The following is a 17,762-nucleotide window of genomic DNA, read 5'->3' as shown; positions in this document are numbered from 1 at the left end:
CCTGGATTTGGGTTGTGTATTTGTTAGTTCTGCCTTGGTTGGGGGCGGTGGGGGGTGGCTGTACAGATAGGCTGGGAGTGGGAGGGAGCCTCCCCTCCCCAGGACAAAGAATGGAAGGAACATGGCAGGTACCCTGGGGTAGGGGGAGGAGGGGTGTTAGAGATCCTCCACGTCCTACTCTGTGACCCCAGTGGCCAGCTGCCCCTCCATTGCAGCTGCCAGAGAGCAAGCAGAGCCTGGCTTGGGTGAGAGCTGAGTATGGGGTGCCCTTCAGGGCTCAGGAGTGGGGAGCCCACAGCCTGTCTTCATCTCCCTCCAAGGGATGCCTTTGTGTCTGTGACTCTAGTGTGCCTGCACGCTGGTACTTCCCCAGTAGGCGAGGCTGCCCCACTGTGCCTGCCAGTGGCTGTGTACCTGTGTGTGTGCATGTGCACCCATGCTCATGCATTTGGCTCTGTGTAACCACGGATGGATGGGGCTGCTTGGGTAAAGCTGTGCCCAGGTGAGCATCAGGGTATGATTGTATTTGAGCATGGCTGAGTCTGTGTGGATGGCTGTGTGCCTGTGTGAGTGAGTGTGTGTGTGTGTGTGTGTGTGTGTGTGTGTGTATTGCTGTGCTTTGTCTGTGTATGGTTGTATTATAGGAGCATGTGAGGCTGGCTAACAGCATCTCTATGGGGGCTTTGTTCATATACAACTGTGTGTGGCTGTGTCTGTACAACTGTGTGTATGGTGATGTTCATGATGTTCATGTATAAAGCTATGTGTTTTGCTATGTGTCCACATATAAAAAAACATTTGCTATGTGTCCTGCAGCCGTGTATCCATAATTATGGCCATGTATGTGTGGACATGTCTTGGTGGACAGCTGTTTGTGGCATGTCTGTGTGAGCAGCTGTATATACGTGGCTGTGTCCACATGTGCAGCCGTGTGTAGACATGGTCACATGTTCTTAGAGGCAGGGGTGTGCCCATGTGTATTATGGCTGTCTACAAGTATAGCTGTGTGTGGTTGCATGTTTACGTGTACTATGTATGTGGCCATGTCCACATGTACAACTGTGTGTAAGGCTAAGTGTATGTCCTCATCCGTGTGCACACAGCTGGGAGTGGTGGCTGCCTAGCTGTGTGTAACTGTGTGTCCATGTGCTGCGACTGTGCAGCTTGTTTGCTGCAGGCCACATCATGGGCTTTTCTGGCTGGTTGCTGTACACAGCCATATCTGTTTACAGCCCTGTGCCTTCTGTGAGGCTGACTTGTTGAGCAGGTTGGGAGTGTGGATAGACGGAGTGTGTGACAACCCCTCTGCTCCAGAGGCCTGGCCCATTGCTCACCTACCCCAGGGAGCCAGAGAGGGTGAGAGCAGCTGGTGGCAGAGTTGGAGGTGGAAGACAGCATGTCTGTCTCACTGCCACCTTGTCTCCTGTTAGTGATGGGGCTTGTGTTTGTTTGGGTTGGATGTGTCTGTTTTGTTTCAAAGCTGTATTCTTTCCACAGCAGCCGGGCATCAGGTTTCTGTGTCCAGTGAAAAAGCTCATCCTTGGTGATCACCCCCACCCCACTACGGACTGCCACACACACATGTGGGTGTGTGTGCCTGAGGGGTGTGGGCTTGGCATGTTCATTAGCATGTATCTGAGCTGGCCTTGCTTCCACTGACACCTGTGGAAGAAAGGGCAGTGTCAGGGGAATGTGTGTAGGGATGCCATGCCCCTTGGCACTTGTTAGTGTGTGCACATGTTAGGGGCAGATAGCACAGGCTCTCTAATCCCCATTCCTTCAGCATAGTCTGGCACTACAGCTTATCCACTACCCTCTACCCAGGGGCGTCCTTCCCCATCCTGCTGTGGGAGGGAAGAGTCAAGAGCATCTTCTCAGAGCTGTCCTCCCTCTGCTTGGGCTCTAGCTCTCACTCCCTCCTACGCAGCAGCCAGTTCCAGAAGCCTTTCCCTAGGCCCCTCCCCTCCCAGATCCCCCTGCCATCCCTAACACTCCTTCAGGGTTGACCCTAGTACTTGGTTCTGCAGCCCTTCCTGCAGGTTGCTCTCTCCTTGCTTAAATACCCTTTTTACATGGGAGTGGGTGGCAGGTTTAAAGGGCATCTGCAGGAAGGAAGGGGAAGCCCCATTCTCCTCTGACCTCTCCCTTCCCCCAATCTTTTCCTCATAGTGACTCGGGCTCCAGCTCTCAAAAGGGGCTGAGGACACATGCCTCCACCTCAGGCCTGGGATGTGGACCCAGCGGAAATCGCTGGGTGAGGAGAATAGACTCCACCCGTCTCCCACGCGCCCCTTTACCTATCCCCCAGAGGCACCCCTTGCACTAGGGCCAGCTCCTCCACTCTGCAGTAGCACTTACGTGCACCTGTCGGGGCGCAGTGACCTTCCCCATCCTGTGCCCCGTGGCATGCCCCCGCCCCCCACCTGTGCTCTCTAGGTGGTAGTCTGACTGGGGTGGAGTGGGCCACGAAGCACCCGCTCCAGCGCAGAGCGAGAGCGCTCGGGGATTCAGCACCACGAGGCGGACAGCTCCAGGCCCTGAGGTTCCCAGAAGAGCGGGAGCGTGGAGGGTCCAGAGGCAGGCGGAGGCCGGGTTGGGAGCAGGAGACCCGAGTCGGGAGGAACGGAGGAGGGGCTGGGGGCGGGCCGGGCCCGGGGGCGGGGCGGGCCGCGATTGAAAGCGGCGGGGCGAGCGAGCGGGCGGGCGGAGAGCGCAGAGCCAGCGAGCGAGCGAGCGGGCGAGCGGGCGAGCGGGAGCCGGAGCCCCGCGCCCTCCGCTCCACTCCGATTCTCTCCGCGCCAGAGCCAGGCGCGCCAGGTAGGGTGAGCCGGTGGTGCCGCTGCCGCTGCCGACCTTTTTGGCCCTTACCTCACGTCCCAGGGCCCTGCGGGCCCTCGACTTGTGGGGCGCCCGCGCTGGGGTGTCCAGACAGCGTTCCCTGGGAGCTCCGGGAAGCGGGAAGACAGCCCTGGGCGTCCCGCCTTTCTTCTCCAGAAAACGCACGCCCCGCATCGCTCTCCCCCGTTCCTCCTGCTCCAACGTCCTCTGGTCCTTCTTTCTGTCTGTGCCTCCGTCTTTGTCTCAACCTCTCTGGCTTGCTCACTCCCTGCCCAGATTTTGTGGCCCAGGCTCCTGGCTGCCTGACTCCGGGTTTCTGTCCCCTTCCTGCCTCTGAGCTTCCGTCTGGGCCTCCCCTCTGGGAGACTTGCGACTTGATCAGTTTTGGCCTCAGCCCCCATCTGGGTCCCTGTCCCCATCTGTGCTGGTCTTCCTCCCTGCTTCTCCCTCACTTGCCTGGGTAAACTGCTTCTTTCCTGATCCCCAGAGGAGCCCAGTGCCCCTGCCCTGGGGAGCTGAGGGGGCAAAATGAAGAGGCTCAGCCTCCGTGGCCAGCACATGGGGTCCTTGAGTTAGTTGCTGCCCTTCTTCAAACTCAGTTTCCTTTCCTGTTCTGAGGAAAGAGGTATGTCCCTCTCCCAGCCTTTCCAAGCCTGTGTGATTGTGAGAGCCTTTGTGAGGTGTGTGTTTGGGAACGCAACTGGGGTACAAATGATTGGACGCAGTGGGGAAGAGACAGGGAGGGGGTCTCTGAGGGCCATGGCCAGGGTGGGCAGGGCCCTGAAGCTGAGGATGGGGAGATTGGAAATGGTGACTTTCTCTGCTGGGTTGGGAGTGAAGAGAAAACAGAGGCACAAAGTCTCAAGCAGCATTCTACATAGAGCTATGTATGTAGCTCTCACCCTCAGCACTGTTTGGAGACTCTAGCCCTCAACCCTGACACACACATACGTGAACATTTGCTTGCCCTGTTGACTTAGGACCTTGAGCCACTTGGGTACCCTCCCTGAGGCCAGCCATTCCACCTTGCTATCTCATTCCCAGGGCTTAGTGTCTCTATTCCTTCCTCAGTCAGGAAACCGTGGGGATGGCTTTTTAAGAACCAAAGGCTAGAACCCTTGGGTGTTCACATGGGCTCCAGTCTCCCCACGGGTTGGAGACTGTGCCTTAGAGACGCTTCCCTTCCTCTTCCCTGGTGGATCCTCAGACAGCAGTTCCTTCTTTCTGGAAATCCAAGGCTCAGGATGGGGACCTCTGAGTTTGTGACTCTGACATAGTCTGTTCCAAAGGTATTGACCTTGGGGTCCTGGGAGGTTTGTGCTGTTCTTGGACACCCTTTGAATTACAGAGGGGTCAGCATTGGCTGGAGTCTCCTGTCCTCTGCCTGGGACTTCACTGCTTGCATCTCTCCCCACTGCTGAGTTTGGTAGGGGAATAGGGCCCATCTCTCACCCAGCTGAGGCCAGGGCTGAGAGACAGGTCCAGGGGAGTCCCAGGAGCTTCTCAACCTACTTAATGACACCATCCTGTCCCTCCCTGGCTTTTGAGTACCTAGGAAAGGGGCTTGTGGGGAGGCAGAGTCAGAAGGGGCAGCTGCTCTCAGGTTCCACTTTTCCTGGTCTGTTTTTCTGTCTTTCTATCTCTCTGCAGGAGCTGGGTCCCTTCGCATCTCTCTTCTTGTCTGTCCTTTCCTGGTCCCTGTTTCCTCCTCTCTTTGCCTTCGCTGCTTCTAATCTCATCCCCTGGAGACCCAGGTCTGCGGGACCCATCCATCCCCTTTGGGGCCATGGGATCGCTGCTTGGGCTCCTGGCACTGCTGCTGCTGTGGGGTGCTGTGGCTGAGGGCCCAGCCAAGAAGGTGCTGACCCTGGAGGGAGACTTGGTGCTGGGTGGGCTGTTCCCAGTGCACCAGAAGGGCGGCCCAGCAGAGGACTGTGGTCCTGTCAATGAGCACCGTGGCATCCAGCGCCTGGAGGCCATGCTTTTTGCACTGGACCGCATCAACCGTGACCCGCACCTGCTGCCTGGCGTGCGCCTGGGTGCGCACATCCTCGACAGCTGCTCCAAGGACACACATGCGCTGGAGCAGGCACTGGACTTTGTGCGTGCCTCACTCAGCCGTGGTGCTGATGGCTCACGCCACATCTGCCCCGACGGCTCTTATGCGACCCATGGTGATGCTCCCACTGCCATCACTGGTGTTATTGGCGGTTCCTACAGTGATGTCTCCATCCAGGTACGTGGAGGCCACCCAAATGGGGGCTAGGGAGGGAGGCCGGAGGTGGTGACCCAGAATTCCTGCTGAAAAGGGGCTCATGGGCTGCTGTGCATTGGAAGGGAAACTAGAAGCTTCCTTGCAGTAGCTTTTACAGAAGCTAAGAAAGTGCCCTGGTCACATAATGGCAGTCGACTTTTAGAGACTGTGCAAGAGAACATCTTACTCCCATTACTCCCACCACACACACACACCCTCACACACACACATCCCACACACACACCCCACACACACCCTCACACACAACCCCCACACACCCACACAGCCCCCCACACACCCACACAGCCCCCCACACACCCCACACACCCCCCACACACACCCTCACACACCCCCCACACACCCACAGCCCCCCACACACCCACACAGCCCCCCACACACCCACACACCCCCCCCACACCCCACACACCCCCCACACACACCCTCACACACACCCCCCACACACCCACACAGCCCCCCACACACCCACACACCCCCCACACACCCCACACACCCCCCACACACAACCCTCCCACACACCCCCCACACACCCACACACCCCCCACACACCCCACACACCCCCCACACACAACCCTCCCACACACCCCCACACACACCCACACCCCTACACACACACCCATACACCCCACACACACACCCACACCCCCCACACACCCACCCTTACACACACCCACACACCCACACACCACCCACACACACCCATACACCCCCACACACCCATGCACCCACACCCCCCACACACCCACACACACCCCACACCAACCCACACACATCCCACACACCCACCCCCACACACCCCACACACACCCTCACACCCCCCACACACCCACACAGCCCCCCATACACACCCACACCCCCCCACACACACCCCACACACCCCACACACACAACCCTCCCACACACCCCCACACACACCCACACCCCTACACACACACCCATACACCCCACACACACACCCACACCCCCCACACACCCACCCTTACACACACCCACACACCCACACACCACCCACACACACCCATACACCCCCACACACCCATGCACCCACACCCCCCACACACCCACACACACCCCACACCCACCCACACATCCCACACACCCACCCCCACACACCCCACACACACCCTCACACACACCCCACACACACCCACACAGCCCCCCACACACACCCACACACCCCCCACACACCCCACACACCCCACACACACAACCCTCCCACACACCCCCACACACACCCACACCCCTACACACACCCTCCCACACACCCAAACACCCCCACAGACATCCACACCCCCCCACACCCCCACACCCCTACACACACACCCATACACCCCCCACACACACCCACACCCCCCACACACCCACCCTTACACACACCCACACACCCACACACCACCCATACACACCCACACACCACCCATACACACCCATACACCCCCACACACCCATGCACCCACACCCCTCACACACCCACACACACCCCACACCCACCCACACATCCCACACACCCACCCCCACACACCCCACACACACCCTCACACACACCCCCCACACACCCACACAGCCCCCCACACACACCCACACACCCCACACACCCCCCACACACAACCCTCCCACACACCCCCCACACACACCCAAACACCCCCCACAGACATCCACACCCCCCACACCCCCACACCCCTACACACACACCCATACACCCCCCACACACACCCACACCCCCCACACACCCACCCTTACACACACCCACACACCCACACACCACCCACACACACCCATACACCCCCACACACCCATGCACCCACACCCCCCACACCCACACACACCCCACACCCACCCACACACATCCCACACACCCACCCCCACACACCCCACACACACCCTCCCACACACACCCCACACACCCACACAGCCCCCCCACACACACCCACATACCCCACACACACCCCACACACCCCCCACACACCCCCCACACACATCCCCCCACACACCACACCCCTACACACACCCACACACCCCCCACACACCCACACCCCTACACACACACCCATACACCCCCCCCACACACACCCACCCTTACACACACCCACACACCCCCACACACACCCATACACCCCCACGCACCCATGCACCCACACCCCCCACACTCACACACCCCACACCCACCCACACACATCCCACACACCCACCCCCACACACCCCACACACACCCTCACACCCCCCACACACCCACATACCCCCCCTCACCCCCCACACCCCCCACACACCACACCCCTACACAAAGCCACACACACCCACACCCCTACACACACCCTCCCCTATATACACCCATACACCCCCCCACACACACCTATATACCCCCCACACACCCACGCACCCACACCCACAACCCCACACACCCACACACACACCCTCACACACCCCCCACACACCCACCCCCACACACCCCACACACATACCCTCTCACACACAACCCCCGACACCCACACAGCCCCCACACACACCCCACACCCACACACACCCACATGCCCACACACCCCACATACAGCCCCCACACACCCACATACACCCCCACACGCCCACACACACCCCCACCCACACACACCCCACACACCCCCCACACACCCCCACACACCCCCCACACCCCCCACACCCCCCCACACCCCCCCACACAAACCCCCCACAAACCCCCTGCACACACCCACACACACCCACACACCCCCGCACACACTCCCCACACACACTCCCCACACACACCCACACACACCCCCCACACCCACATCCCACACATCCACACCCACACACCCCACACACCCACACACACCCCCCACACACCCCACACACCCACACACACCCCCCACACACCCACACACACCCCACACACCCACACACACCCCACACATCCACACACCCCCCCACACCCACACACCCAGACACACACACCCTCACACACACCATCACCCTTGATGTTAAACAACCCTCAGGGGCTTAATAGCCAGGTCTCCCACTTACTAACTGCATGACCCTGGCACGTTATTTCTCTTTTCTGTGTCACAGCTTCTTCCTTATAAAATTGGATTCACAACACTTTTTTTTTTTTTTCTTTTTTGAGACAAGATATTGCTCTGTCTCCCAGGCTGGAGTCCAGTGGTGAGATCTCAGCCCACTGCAATCTCTGCCTCCCGGGTTCAAGCGATTCTCCTGCCTCAGCCTCCCACGTAGCTGGGATTACAGGCGCCCGCCACCATGCCCGGCGAATTTTTGTATTTTTGGTAGAGACGAGCCTGACCTCACCACGTTGGTCAGGCTGGTCTCAAACTCCCGACTTCAGGTGATCCGCCCGCCTCGGCCTCCCAAAGTGCTGGGATTACAGGCGTGAGCCACTGTGCCCGGCCCACGACACTTTCTACTTTTAGGTTTGCCATGGAAATTTAATGAGTTGATAGATGTATAGTATGTATCGGGGGCCCGGCAAGTCATAAGGGCACAGTTGATATTAGCTGCTATTATTTTTAACCCATTTTATAGATGAGGAAACCAAGGCTCAGAGAGAGGTGGGCCACATTCAAGGCAGTGGTGGAGGGGAGCTGTGAAATCGGCTCTCGGCCAAGGGTCTCCTGACTTATCAGATCATCTCTGCCTGGATTGGAGAGGGGTGGCCAGATAGAAGCCAGGAGTGGCCAGAGGAGAGAATCAGGGTAGGGGAGTCAGGAGGAAGATAAACAGAATGTATGTCGGGGGAGGGTACCAGAGAGTCTTCCGGGGCACAGGATTTGAGGGGGTGGGAAGGGTGGGGAGGCAGCTCCCCTGCCCTCAGCCTCCTACTCTCCCACAGGGACCAGCAGAGGGTGCCCTGTGGCTCAGCTTCAGCAGAGGCTGCTGGCCCCGCTGACACCCCTCTGCTGCTCCCAGGGCTGTGCCCAGCTGTGATCCTACCGTCTCTGACTGGGTCCTACCTCTCACCCAGATTCCCGCTTGCCAAGTGCCCGGCACAGGCTGCTGGAAGATGCGGCTGGAGCTAGGATCAGGGATGGGGGACATAAGGTAGGCCTTGGCTGGGCCTCAGCTTCCTTTAGGAGAGTGACTGAGGGCATTGCCAAGGTGGAGAGGGCCAGGCCCCCTGTTCTGGAACAGTTGTTCAGGAGAAATGGAGCAGAAGCAGGAATCACAGAACCCTGGAGTCAGCTACTGGCCTGAAGGTGGGGAGGCCTGGCCACTCCATCCACTGCTGGGAGTGGATTATCTGTCCTGCTAATCCCAGACACTGGAGGTGGCTAGGCAGCTGTCATGCTAGTCTCAGTCACTGGAGGTGGCTAGGCAGCTGTCCTGCTAGTCCCAGTCACTGGAGGTGGCTAGGCAGCAGCCTGGGAAGATGTGGCTGTGCTAGCGTCTATGTCTGCAGCCCTGGGTTGGGGCAGGGATGAGTGGGCGGCCTCCTACCTGCTTCTGTCTTCCAGGGCCTCTGCTGATGTTTTCTCCACAGTCCTCCGTAGGGCCCATGCATTTATCTCCAGAAGTCCAGTTACCTCCTTGCCATCCCAAGCTGCCTGCCTCCTGGATCAGGGCCCGCACCTCAGCAGTGGTCTGCTTCTCCCTCGTCCTGATCAACACAAGGCTAGCCGGTCATCCATAGGCTGCACCTGCCTGTTAATATTCCCCCTCATGGCTGCTCCTTCTCTCTTGCCCATGTCCCTATCATCTTCCCTTTGCCAGGCACTGTGGCCTCCCATGCATTATCGTTTTTATCCTCTCAGCAGCCTTGTAGGGCAGGGATGTGAAACTGAGGCTCAGGGAGATTTGCCAACTCCAGGGGCCCAAATGTAGAATGTGTGGGAGGGGAAGAGACATTGAGCCCTAGACTGTCAGAGTCATAGCCTGTATCCAGTTGCAACACAAGACTCACCCCTCTGCTATAGAATCTGGGCCATGCTCTGCTTTCACCTACCCACCCTCTACCTGGCCCTTGGCCGGATCCCACTCCTGTGGGACCTGAGGATGGGAGGTGGGGTTCCAGGCAGCCAGTGGTAGAGCATTTAAGACTCAGGCATTCAATGGAGATCAAGCCTTGACCTATTAGGGCCACAGGACCCTGGGATCTGTGTCTTTCTTCCTAGGGGAAACTTTTCCTTCTTTCTGTATCATTCCGTCAGATTGATTCAGGGGAAGGGCCACCTACCCTCAAATAAGTAGAGAGCCGAAGAGCCCTGAGTAGCCAGATGCCATCTCATGCCTCCCTCTGCCCCAGTGTAGCCAGGTGCCAACCTCCCTCCACCCAGGACTTCCCTTGGCCCCTCTGCCATGTGTCTAAAAGGGGATGGCAGAGGGGATCAGGTGTGGCTCATGACCCTGGTGTCTCCGTCCTGGGTCTTCTCTCTCTCAGCCCTTGGAAAGAGATAAAAAACTCCCTACCCCAGAGGGAAGACTGTCAAGTCAGGATGCAGGGCTTTAGAGAGGGAGCCTTTAGGGCTGACCTTGTGGACACTTGACACCAAGACGTGCTAGCTGTGGGGGATGCACCTGTCTCTAGTGTTTGATCTGACCACTGATCTTTGCCTTCTCTACTCCTCCCCCAGGTGGCCAACCTCTTGCGGCTATTTCAGATCCCACAGATCAGCTACGCCTCTACCAGTGCCAAGCTGAGTGACAAGTCCCGCTATGACTACTTTGCCCGCACAGTGCCTCCTGACTTCTTCCAAGCCAAGGCCATGGCTGAGATTCTCCGCTTCTTCAACTGGACCTATGTGTCCACTGTGGCGTCTGAGGGCGACTATGGCGAGACAGGCATTGAGGCCTTTGAGCTAGAGGCTCGTGCCCGCAACATCTGTGTGGCCACCTCGGAGAAAGTGGGCCGTGCCATGAGCCGCGCGGCCTTTGAGGGTGTGGTGCGAGCCCTGCTGCAGAAGCCGAGTGCCCGCGTGGCTGTCTTGTTTACCCGTTCTGAGGATGCCCGGGAGCTGCTTGCTGCCAGCCAGCGCCTCAATGCCAGCTTCACCTGGGTGGCCAGTGATGGCTGGGGGGCCCTGGAGAGTGTGGTGGCAGGCAGTGAGGGGGCTGCTGAGGGTGCCATCACCATTGAGCTGGCCTCCTACCCCATCAGTGACTTTGCCTCCTACTTCCAGAGCCTGGACCCTTGGAACAACAGCCGGAACCCCTGGTTCCGTGAATTCTGGGAGCAGAGGTTCCGCTGCAGCTTCCGGCAGCGAGACTGCGCAGCCCACTCTCTCCGGGCCGTGCCCTTTGAGCAGGAGTCCAAGATCATGTTTGTGGTCAATGCAGTGTACGCCATGGCCCACGCGCTCCACAACATGCACCGTGCCCTCTGCCCCAACACCACCAGGCTCTGTGACGCGATGCGGCCAGTTAACGGGCGCCGCCTCTACAAGGACTTTGTGCTCAACGTCAAATTTGATGGTAATGGTGTTGGCCAGTGTCCGTTGGCCTGCTGGCTGTCAGAGGATGAGGGGAAGCAGGCCGTCAGCTTCCATTCCTTTGCTAAGGAAACAGTAGAGTGAAAGTAAAGGACTCACCCGGGGTGGCGTCAGAGCAAGGGCAAGGATGCTAGGCAGAGACGACTCCAACTGAAGCCAGGGCTGAGGTTCCACTTTCTTCCAGAGAGTAGACCTCTGGCCTGGTCCCGCCATTTTGAGGGTCTCTGGCTCCTCCTTGGGCCTTGCCCACTGTCTTCTGTCTCCTTATCTTGCCAAAGGTGGAGACCAGGAGACCTCAAGCCCATTCTCAGGCAGCACCAAGAGTTAGAATCAGTCTGGCTTGAGGGTGAGCGTCAGGATGACGCTCTATATTCACAGAAAATGTCTTTCTTTCTTTCTTTTTTCTTTTCTTTTTTCTTTCTTTCTTTCTCTCCTTCTTTCAGAGATGGGGTCTCACTATATTTTGCAGGCTGGAGTGCAGTGGTTATTCACAGGCACAATACAGCCTCCAACTCCTGGGCTCAAGCGATCCTTCTGCCTCAGTCTCCAGAGTAGCTAGGATGACAGGCATGTGGCATTGCGCCTAGCTTCAGGGAAAATTTCTATTCCTAATCTTAATTTTCCACTCAAGGTGACCTGAAAGTCTCCTGAAATCAAAAGTTATTTTAATAAGAGTGCCAGCTTTAAGAGAAATGACTGCTGAAGATCATCACTATGCTTCAGGAAGAATCACCGTGGGAACAGTGGGAGACAAAGCTTGGAAGCCCTGGCCCAGGGTTAAGACGAAGAGTAATTCCAATAGAACTGACATTCAGAGTTCTGCTACAATTAGCGTACGGGTTAGGGTTGGAGTCTGGGGTCCGATTGGGTTGATGTTAGAGCAAGGCTAAATTCAGCATGTTTGGCTTGGGTGGAATTTATGGTAGGGCTAGAGTTGGATTTTGAGAACTTTTAGGCTGAGTAGAAAGAGTAGGTGCTTGAGGGCACCTGGGTTTGAATCTAGGCTGCACTATTCACTCATGGGGCCTTAAGCATGTCTTCTGCTTCTTGAACCCTGATTTCCCACTAGGGCCAGGGTTGGCTGTAAATCCTGGCTAGAGCCTGGCTGGGAGATGTGAGGTTCACAGGGGATGAAGAGGAGGTGGAGAGAGGAAGTGATTTTCCAGCCACTGAGCACATTTTGGTGAATGGCAGTGGTTGCAGGTGACCACTGAGGTTGGGATTCAGTTTGCACCAGGATGACTGTTAGGACTGGGAGTGGTGGAGCTGGGGTTGTTGTTAGGATTAGTGGGGACAGGATTGGAACTGAGACTGGGTTTAGCCTTAGCATTGAGTTTGGAGAGAGGGCTGTAGTGTATGTTTCGATGAAGTTGGGATTTGGGGCCTGGGTTGGAAAGTGTTGGATAGTACTAAAGTTGAATTTGGGGAGTCATGGTTGGGGATTGATGTGGGCATTAAGTTTTTGGAGATGTCTGGGCTTTAAGGCTGGGATTACATTTGGCATTTAGGGTTGGGGTTTGATGTTGGAGTTTAGGAGTAAGACTTTGTTGTCATCTCTCATTTAGAAAAATGACTGGGGTCAAGGCAGGATTTAGTATTGGGTTAAGGATTGGAAGGGCTAATGGTGGTCTTAGCTCTGGCATTTGGGTTCCATGTTAGGGTGAATGTTGAGGTCACATCAGGGTAACACACTAGTCCAACCTTCTCTTCCTTCCCTCCCCCATCCTAGCCCCCTTTCGCCCAGCTGACACCCACAATGAGGTCCGCTTTGACCGCTTTGGTGATGGTATTGGCCGCTACAACATCTTCACCTATCTGCGTGCAGGCAGTGGGCGCTATCGCTACCAGAAGGTGGGCTACTGGGCAGAAGGCTTGACTCTGGACACCAGCCTCATCCCATGGGCCTCACCCTCAGCCGGCCCCCTGCCTGCCTCTCGCTGCAGTGAGCCCTGCCTCCAGAATGAGGTGAAGAGTGTGCAGCCGGGCGAGGTTTGCTGCTGGCTCTGCATCCCGTGCCAGCCCTATGAGTACCGATTGGACGAATTCACTTGCGCTGATTGTGGTCTGGGCTACTGGCCCAATGCCAGCCTGACTGGCTGCTTCGAACTGCCCCAGGAGTACATCCGCTGGGGCGATGCCTGGGCTGTGGGACCTGTCACCATCGCCTGCCTGGGTGCCCTGGCCACCCTCTTTGTGCTGGGTGTCTTTGTGCGGCACAATGCCACACCAGTGGTCAAGGCCTCGGGTCGGGAGCTCTGCTACATCCTGCTGGGTGGTGTCTTCCTCTGCTACTGCATGACCTTCATCTTCATTGCCAAGCCATCCACAGCAGTGTGTACCTTACGGCGTCTTGGTTTGGGCACTGCCTTCTCTGTCTGCTACTCAGCCCTGCTCACCAAGACCAACCGCATTGCACGCATCTTCGGTGGGGCCCGGGAGGGTGCCCAGCGGCCACGCTTCATCAGTCCTGCCTCACAGGTGGCCATCTGCCTGGCGCTTATCTCAGGCCAGCTGCTCATCGTGGTTGCCTGGCTGGTGGTGGAGGCACCGGGCACAGGCAAGGAGACAGCCCCCGAACGGCGGGAGGTGGTGACACTGCGCTGCAACCACCGCGATGCAAGTATGTTGGGCTCGCTGGCCTACAATGTGCTGCTCATCGCGCTCTGCACGCTTTATGCCTTCAAGACTCGCAAGTGCCCCGAAAACTTCAACGAGGCCAAGTTCATTGGCTTCACCATGTACACCACCTGCATCATCTGGCTGGCATTCCTGCCCATCTTCTATGTCACCTCCAGTGACTACCGGGTGAGCTACCTGCCACAGAGGTCGGGGGAGATGGGACACCAGACCCTCTGTTTCCTGGTATCTTATTTAATCTACTGGTAGCTCTGGGGCTCCAAGAGGATAATGCCCACTCAGGGGACCACAGCTTGTGTGGATCCCAAGGGGAAGGTGGGAGGGCTGAATAGGGCCTAGGGAAATGGCCAGGGAGGTGGGGAACTCGAGTTAGAGAGAGCTGAGATTTCAGGACTTGCATGGCATCCCCTATCCTGGAAGGTGATGGGGGTTCAGAAATATGTTCAAATGGACAGGGTTCTGCCCTGCTCCACTGAGGGGTCAGCTGCAGAAGGGGTTAAGAGATGAAGCCAGGGAAGGCAGGAAAGATGAAGCAAGGTGGGTAGGGGAGGAGATCCAGGGTATAGAGTTGAGAAAAGCTAAAGCAGGTGAAAATTGTTCCCCAGTTGGTGGCCTCTGAGCAAATTTGGTTCCAACTGGCACTGTGTCTCAGTGGTTCTCCCCAGCTCCAAGGGGCAATGGCTGCTTCAGATAGGGCGGTCAGGGAAGCCCTCTCTGAGGAGGTGACAGAGGAGCTGTGTTCTGAGTAAGAAGATGATCTTGGTTAATCTTCATGACTTGAGTAAGCTCCATGGCTCTCCCGTTTTACAGATGAAGAAACAGAGACTCAGGGAGGTTCAATCCCTTGCCCAAGGTCACTCAGCTTGGGAGTGCAGAGCAGGGTCTGAATTGCAGAAAAATTGAGGCGAAAGCCCCGGCAAAGGCCCCTTCCCCAGGACAGAGGTGTGGTGGCACAGTGCTGGGGGCCAGAGACCACTGGGCTTGGCTGCTCTGCTTGCACCTGCTGGGCCACCTGCTTGGGTGGTAGAGGCCAGGGCTGGGGAGGGATTCTGCTCTGACTCAGCCTGCATTTGCATATGATTTGCATTTGCATGCCAATCACAGGCAGCTAAGGACTCACCTGAGACACACACTGTACCCACACATGCATGCACACACACACACACTTGTACACACAGACATAGCCACATGCATGCATGCACACACACATATCCCACATACACACACATATATCTTCCTGACAACAAACGAATCCATACCCATGCACCCTACACTCACACACACATACACTCACGCAGACACCTGCAGAAATTCACCACCCCACATACATGCACTTACACAGATATACACACACACCTACATGCATGCACTCCATTCCTGCAGCCCCCAGATGCACACACCCTTGTGTATACATGCCCCCTGCATGTTCTCCCCTTCAGCTGGAACTCTTGTCACCCTGGGAAAATGGTCTGGGTCTGATGCTGGGACTGTGCCCAATTTTCCTAGCAATGCTTTGGTACCTGGCAAATGGACCACAGCCCAGTGTTGGATGCTTAATCTCCCCCACAGATCAGGCGGGGGGTCCTGGGGTCAGGCCCAGGTCTTGACCTGTGCCTGTTCACCCACTCACCCACCGCAGGTACAGACCACCACCATGTGCGTGTCAGTCAGCCTCAGCGGCTCTGTGGTGCTTGGCTGCCTCTTTGCGCCCAAGCTGCACATCATCCTCTTCCAGCCGCAGAAGAACGTGGTTAGCCACCGGGCGCCCACCAGCCGCTTTGGCAGTGCTGCTGCCAGGGCCAGCTCCAGCCTTGGCCAAGGTCAGTGTCCTAAGCAGCCCTCTCTGTCTGTTCCCCTCTCCCTGTCCAGCTCCTTGGGTTGCTGAGATCTCTTGTCTGGGGGTGAGGTGCCCCCCAAATGACACTGGCAGGAGAGGACAGGAGAGGGGAGGGGAGGCCTCCCTCACAACCCTGCTTCCCCACTGCCTGCCCTCCATGGAGGACCTCGGGATTGGCCCCAACTTCTGGCTTCCTTTTCTTAGGGTCTGGCTCCCAGTTTGTCCCCACTGTTTGCAATGGCCGTGAGGTGGTGGACTCGACAACGTCATCACTTTGAAGACCCCATACTCCCGCCCTGACACAGCTGCTCCTGGGAACCTAGTGCAGACCCGCGTCCAGGGCCAGGAGGACGTTGGCTGGAGCACTGCAATAATTTATTACCCACCCTATGTCTGCCCCCAAAGTCACTTACCCACCTCCTTACCCCAACTCTTCAGACTCAGAAGTCGGGAGCCTTGGCCGGGAGCCTCTGCAGTGGCCACTAACTGCCCTTGTAGCTGTGTTTCCTCCTGGTCAGGCCCAGGGCTCAGAGAGGAGCAAGCCAGGGTTCACTCTGCCCTGGACCGGGGTGGCTGAGGACGGCAGGCCCCATTCCTAACCAGCAAAGGTGCTTCCAGCCCAGCTCCTCCCCCCAACTAGGGCCTTTTTTATTTTTTATATAAGTTACTCTGGGATGGGGAGGGTGGTTATTGTGGGGGCTGCCCCTCCCCCTGCACAGTAGTTTGTCCTGTGGTTTATTTTGTATTACCTGTAAATAAAGTGGCTTTATTTTAAAAAATTGCTCTTTGCCTTTGACCCAGCAAGGCCCCTCACGCCCTCCACAGCCTCCCAGCTGTCATTCTGCCAGCGTTTAAATATCAATTCTGCTCTGTGCCTGACGTTAGGACCTGTCTGCCACGGAGACAGACCCAGCCCTGCCTGGTGGGGAGATGGAAAATGAATGAGCCATCCTCCCTCAAAAGGAGCCACTGCAGACTGGCCCAGGCATCCTGGGGTCGGGTGGGGGCTTTAAATGGATAGAGATGAATGAACAGGCTCATCTGGCAGTCCAGGGGTTTCCCTGGGGTCCCGGCCTCCAGGATGGTGTGGGTGATGGAGCAGGAGTGACCTCCGGGAATGGTGGGCTTTCCCACAGCTGGCCAGCCTGACACTGGATCCTCCAAATGCATGGAGCCACACTGAGCATTTGGTGCAGGGAGAACCAAGAGGAGGGATGGACTGAACGTCGCCTGTTCACATGGCACTTACAAAGGCAGAAGGAGCTTATGGGGAGAGGGGGTGGGTGAAGCAGGGAGGGCAGAGGCGGAGCAGCTGGAGACACCATCTGCTGTCAGGCCCAGTGAGAAGTCAGAAAAGGGAGCGTTTCTCCAGTCCCCGAAGGAGCTCTGGCCTGGTGGGCCAGTTGAGGAGCCCAGAGCCCTTGGGCATCTCTGGAGTTTGCTGTCAGGGCTCACCAGCAGAGGGCGCTAAGGTACGTGGCTGTGGCCGGGCGACCGCTGCCCTCCTGTGGCCTAGAAGGTGACGGGCACCGAACCGGAAAACAGCAGCTTCTGGGGAGTCCCCAGACTGCGAGGAGCAGAGGGACAAAGTCCTGCATTAGCCGGCAGCCCAGGGCATTTGTTATTTTTAAGTGAGCTCATTTGCATCCACGGCTAGCAAGGCTGTGGAAATTCGGGTAAACGATTTAAAAAACAAAAACAAAAATAAACAAAGAAAATTGCAGGAATGGCTTCTTCTCTCCAGTCAACA

The 17,762-nt window shown here is 57.3% G+C and overlaps 1 protein-coding gene across 2 annotated transcripts; it reads left to right on the top strand.

Moving 5' to 3' along the window:
- The first annotated feature begins 2,708 nt into the window (after nucleotides 1–2,708).
- GRM2 (glutamate metabotropic receptor 2) lies at nucleotides 2,709–16,791 on the top strand. 2 transcript variants are annotated; one of them, XM_024244342.2, is made up of 6 exons: nucleotides 2,709–2,817; nucleotides 4,489–5,074; nucleotides 10,684–11,521; nucleotides 13,268–14,343; nucleotides 15,815–15,995; nucleotides 16,217–16,791. In XM_024244342.2, exons 2-6 carry the CDS (start codon nucleotides 4,625–4,627, stop codon nucleotides 16,288–16,290), a joined length of 2,619 nt encoding a protein of 872 aa, XP_024100110.1. In that variant the 5' UTR covers nucleotides 2,709–2,817; nucleotides 4,489–4,624; the 3' UTR covers nucleotides 16,291–16,791. The 2 variants fall into 2 exon arrangements, with proteins under 2 accessions (XP_024100110.1, XP_054406633.1); XM_054550658.1 differs by lacking the exons at nucleotides 2,709–2,817; nucleotides 4,489–5,074; nucleotides 10,684–11,521 and adding an exon at nucleotides 11,531–12,327 and having other exon boundaries at nucleotides 16,217–16,779.
- Nucleotides 16,792–17,762: the final 971 nt, after the last annotated feature.

This window comes from Pongo abelii, chromosome 2, assembly GCF_028885655.2.
Source record: "Pongo abelii isolate AG06213 chromosome 2, NHGRI_mPonAbe1-v2.0_pri, whole genome shotgun sequence".
Lineage (NCBI taxonomy): Eukaryota > Metazoa > Chordata > Mammalia > Primates > Hominidae > Pongo > Pongo abelii.
Note: the sequence above shows the minus strand (reverse complement) of the source record. Positions and strands in the feature narration are given on the sequence as shown.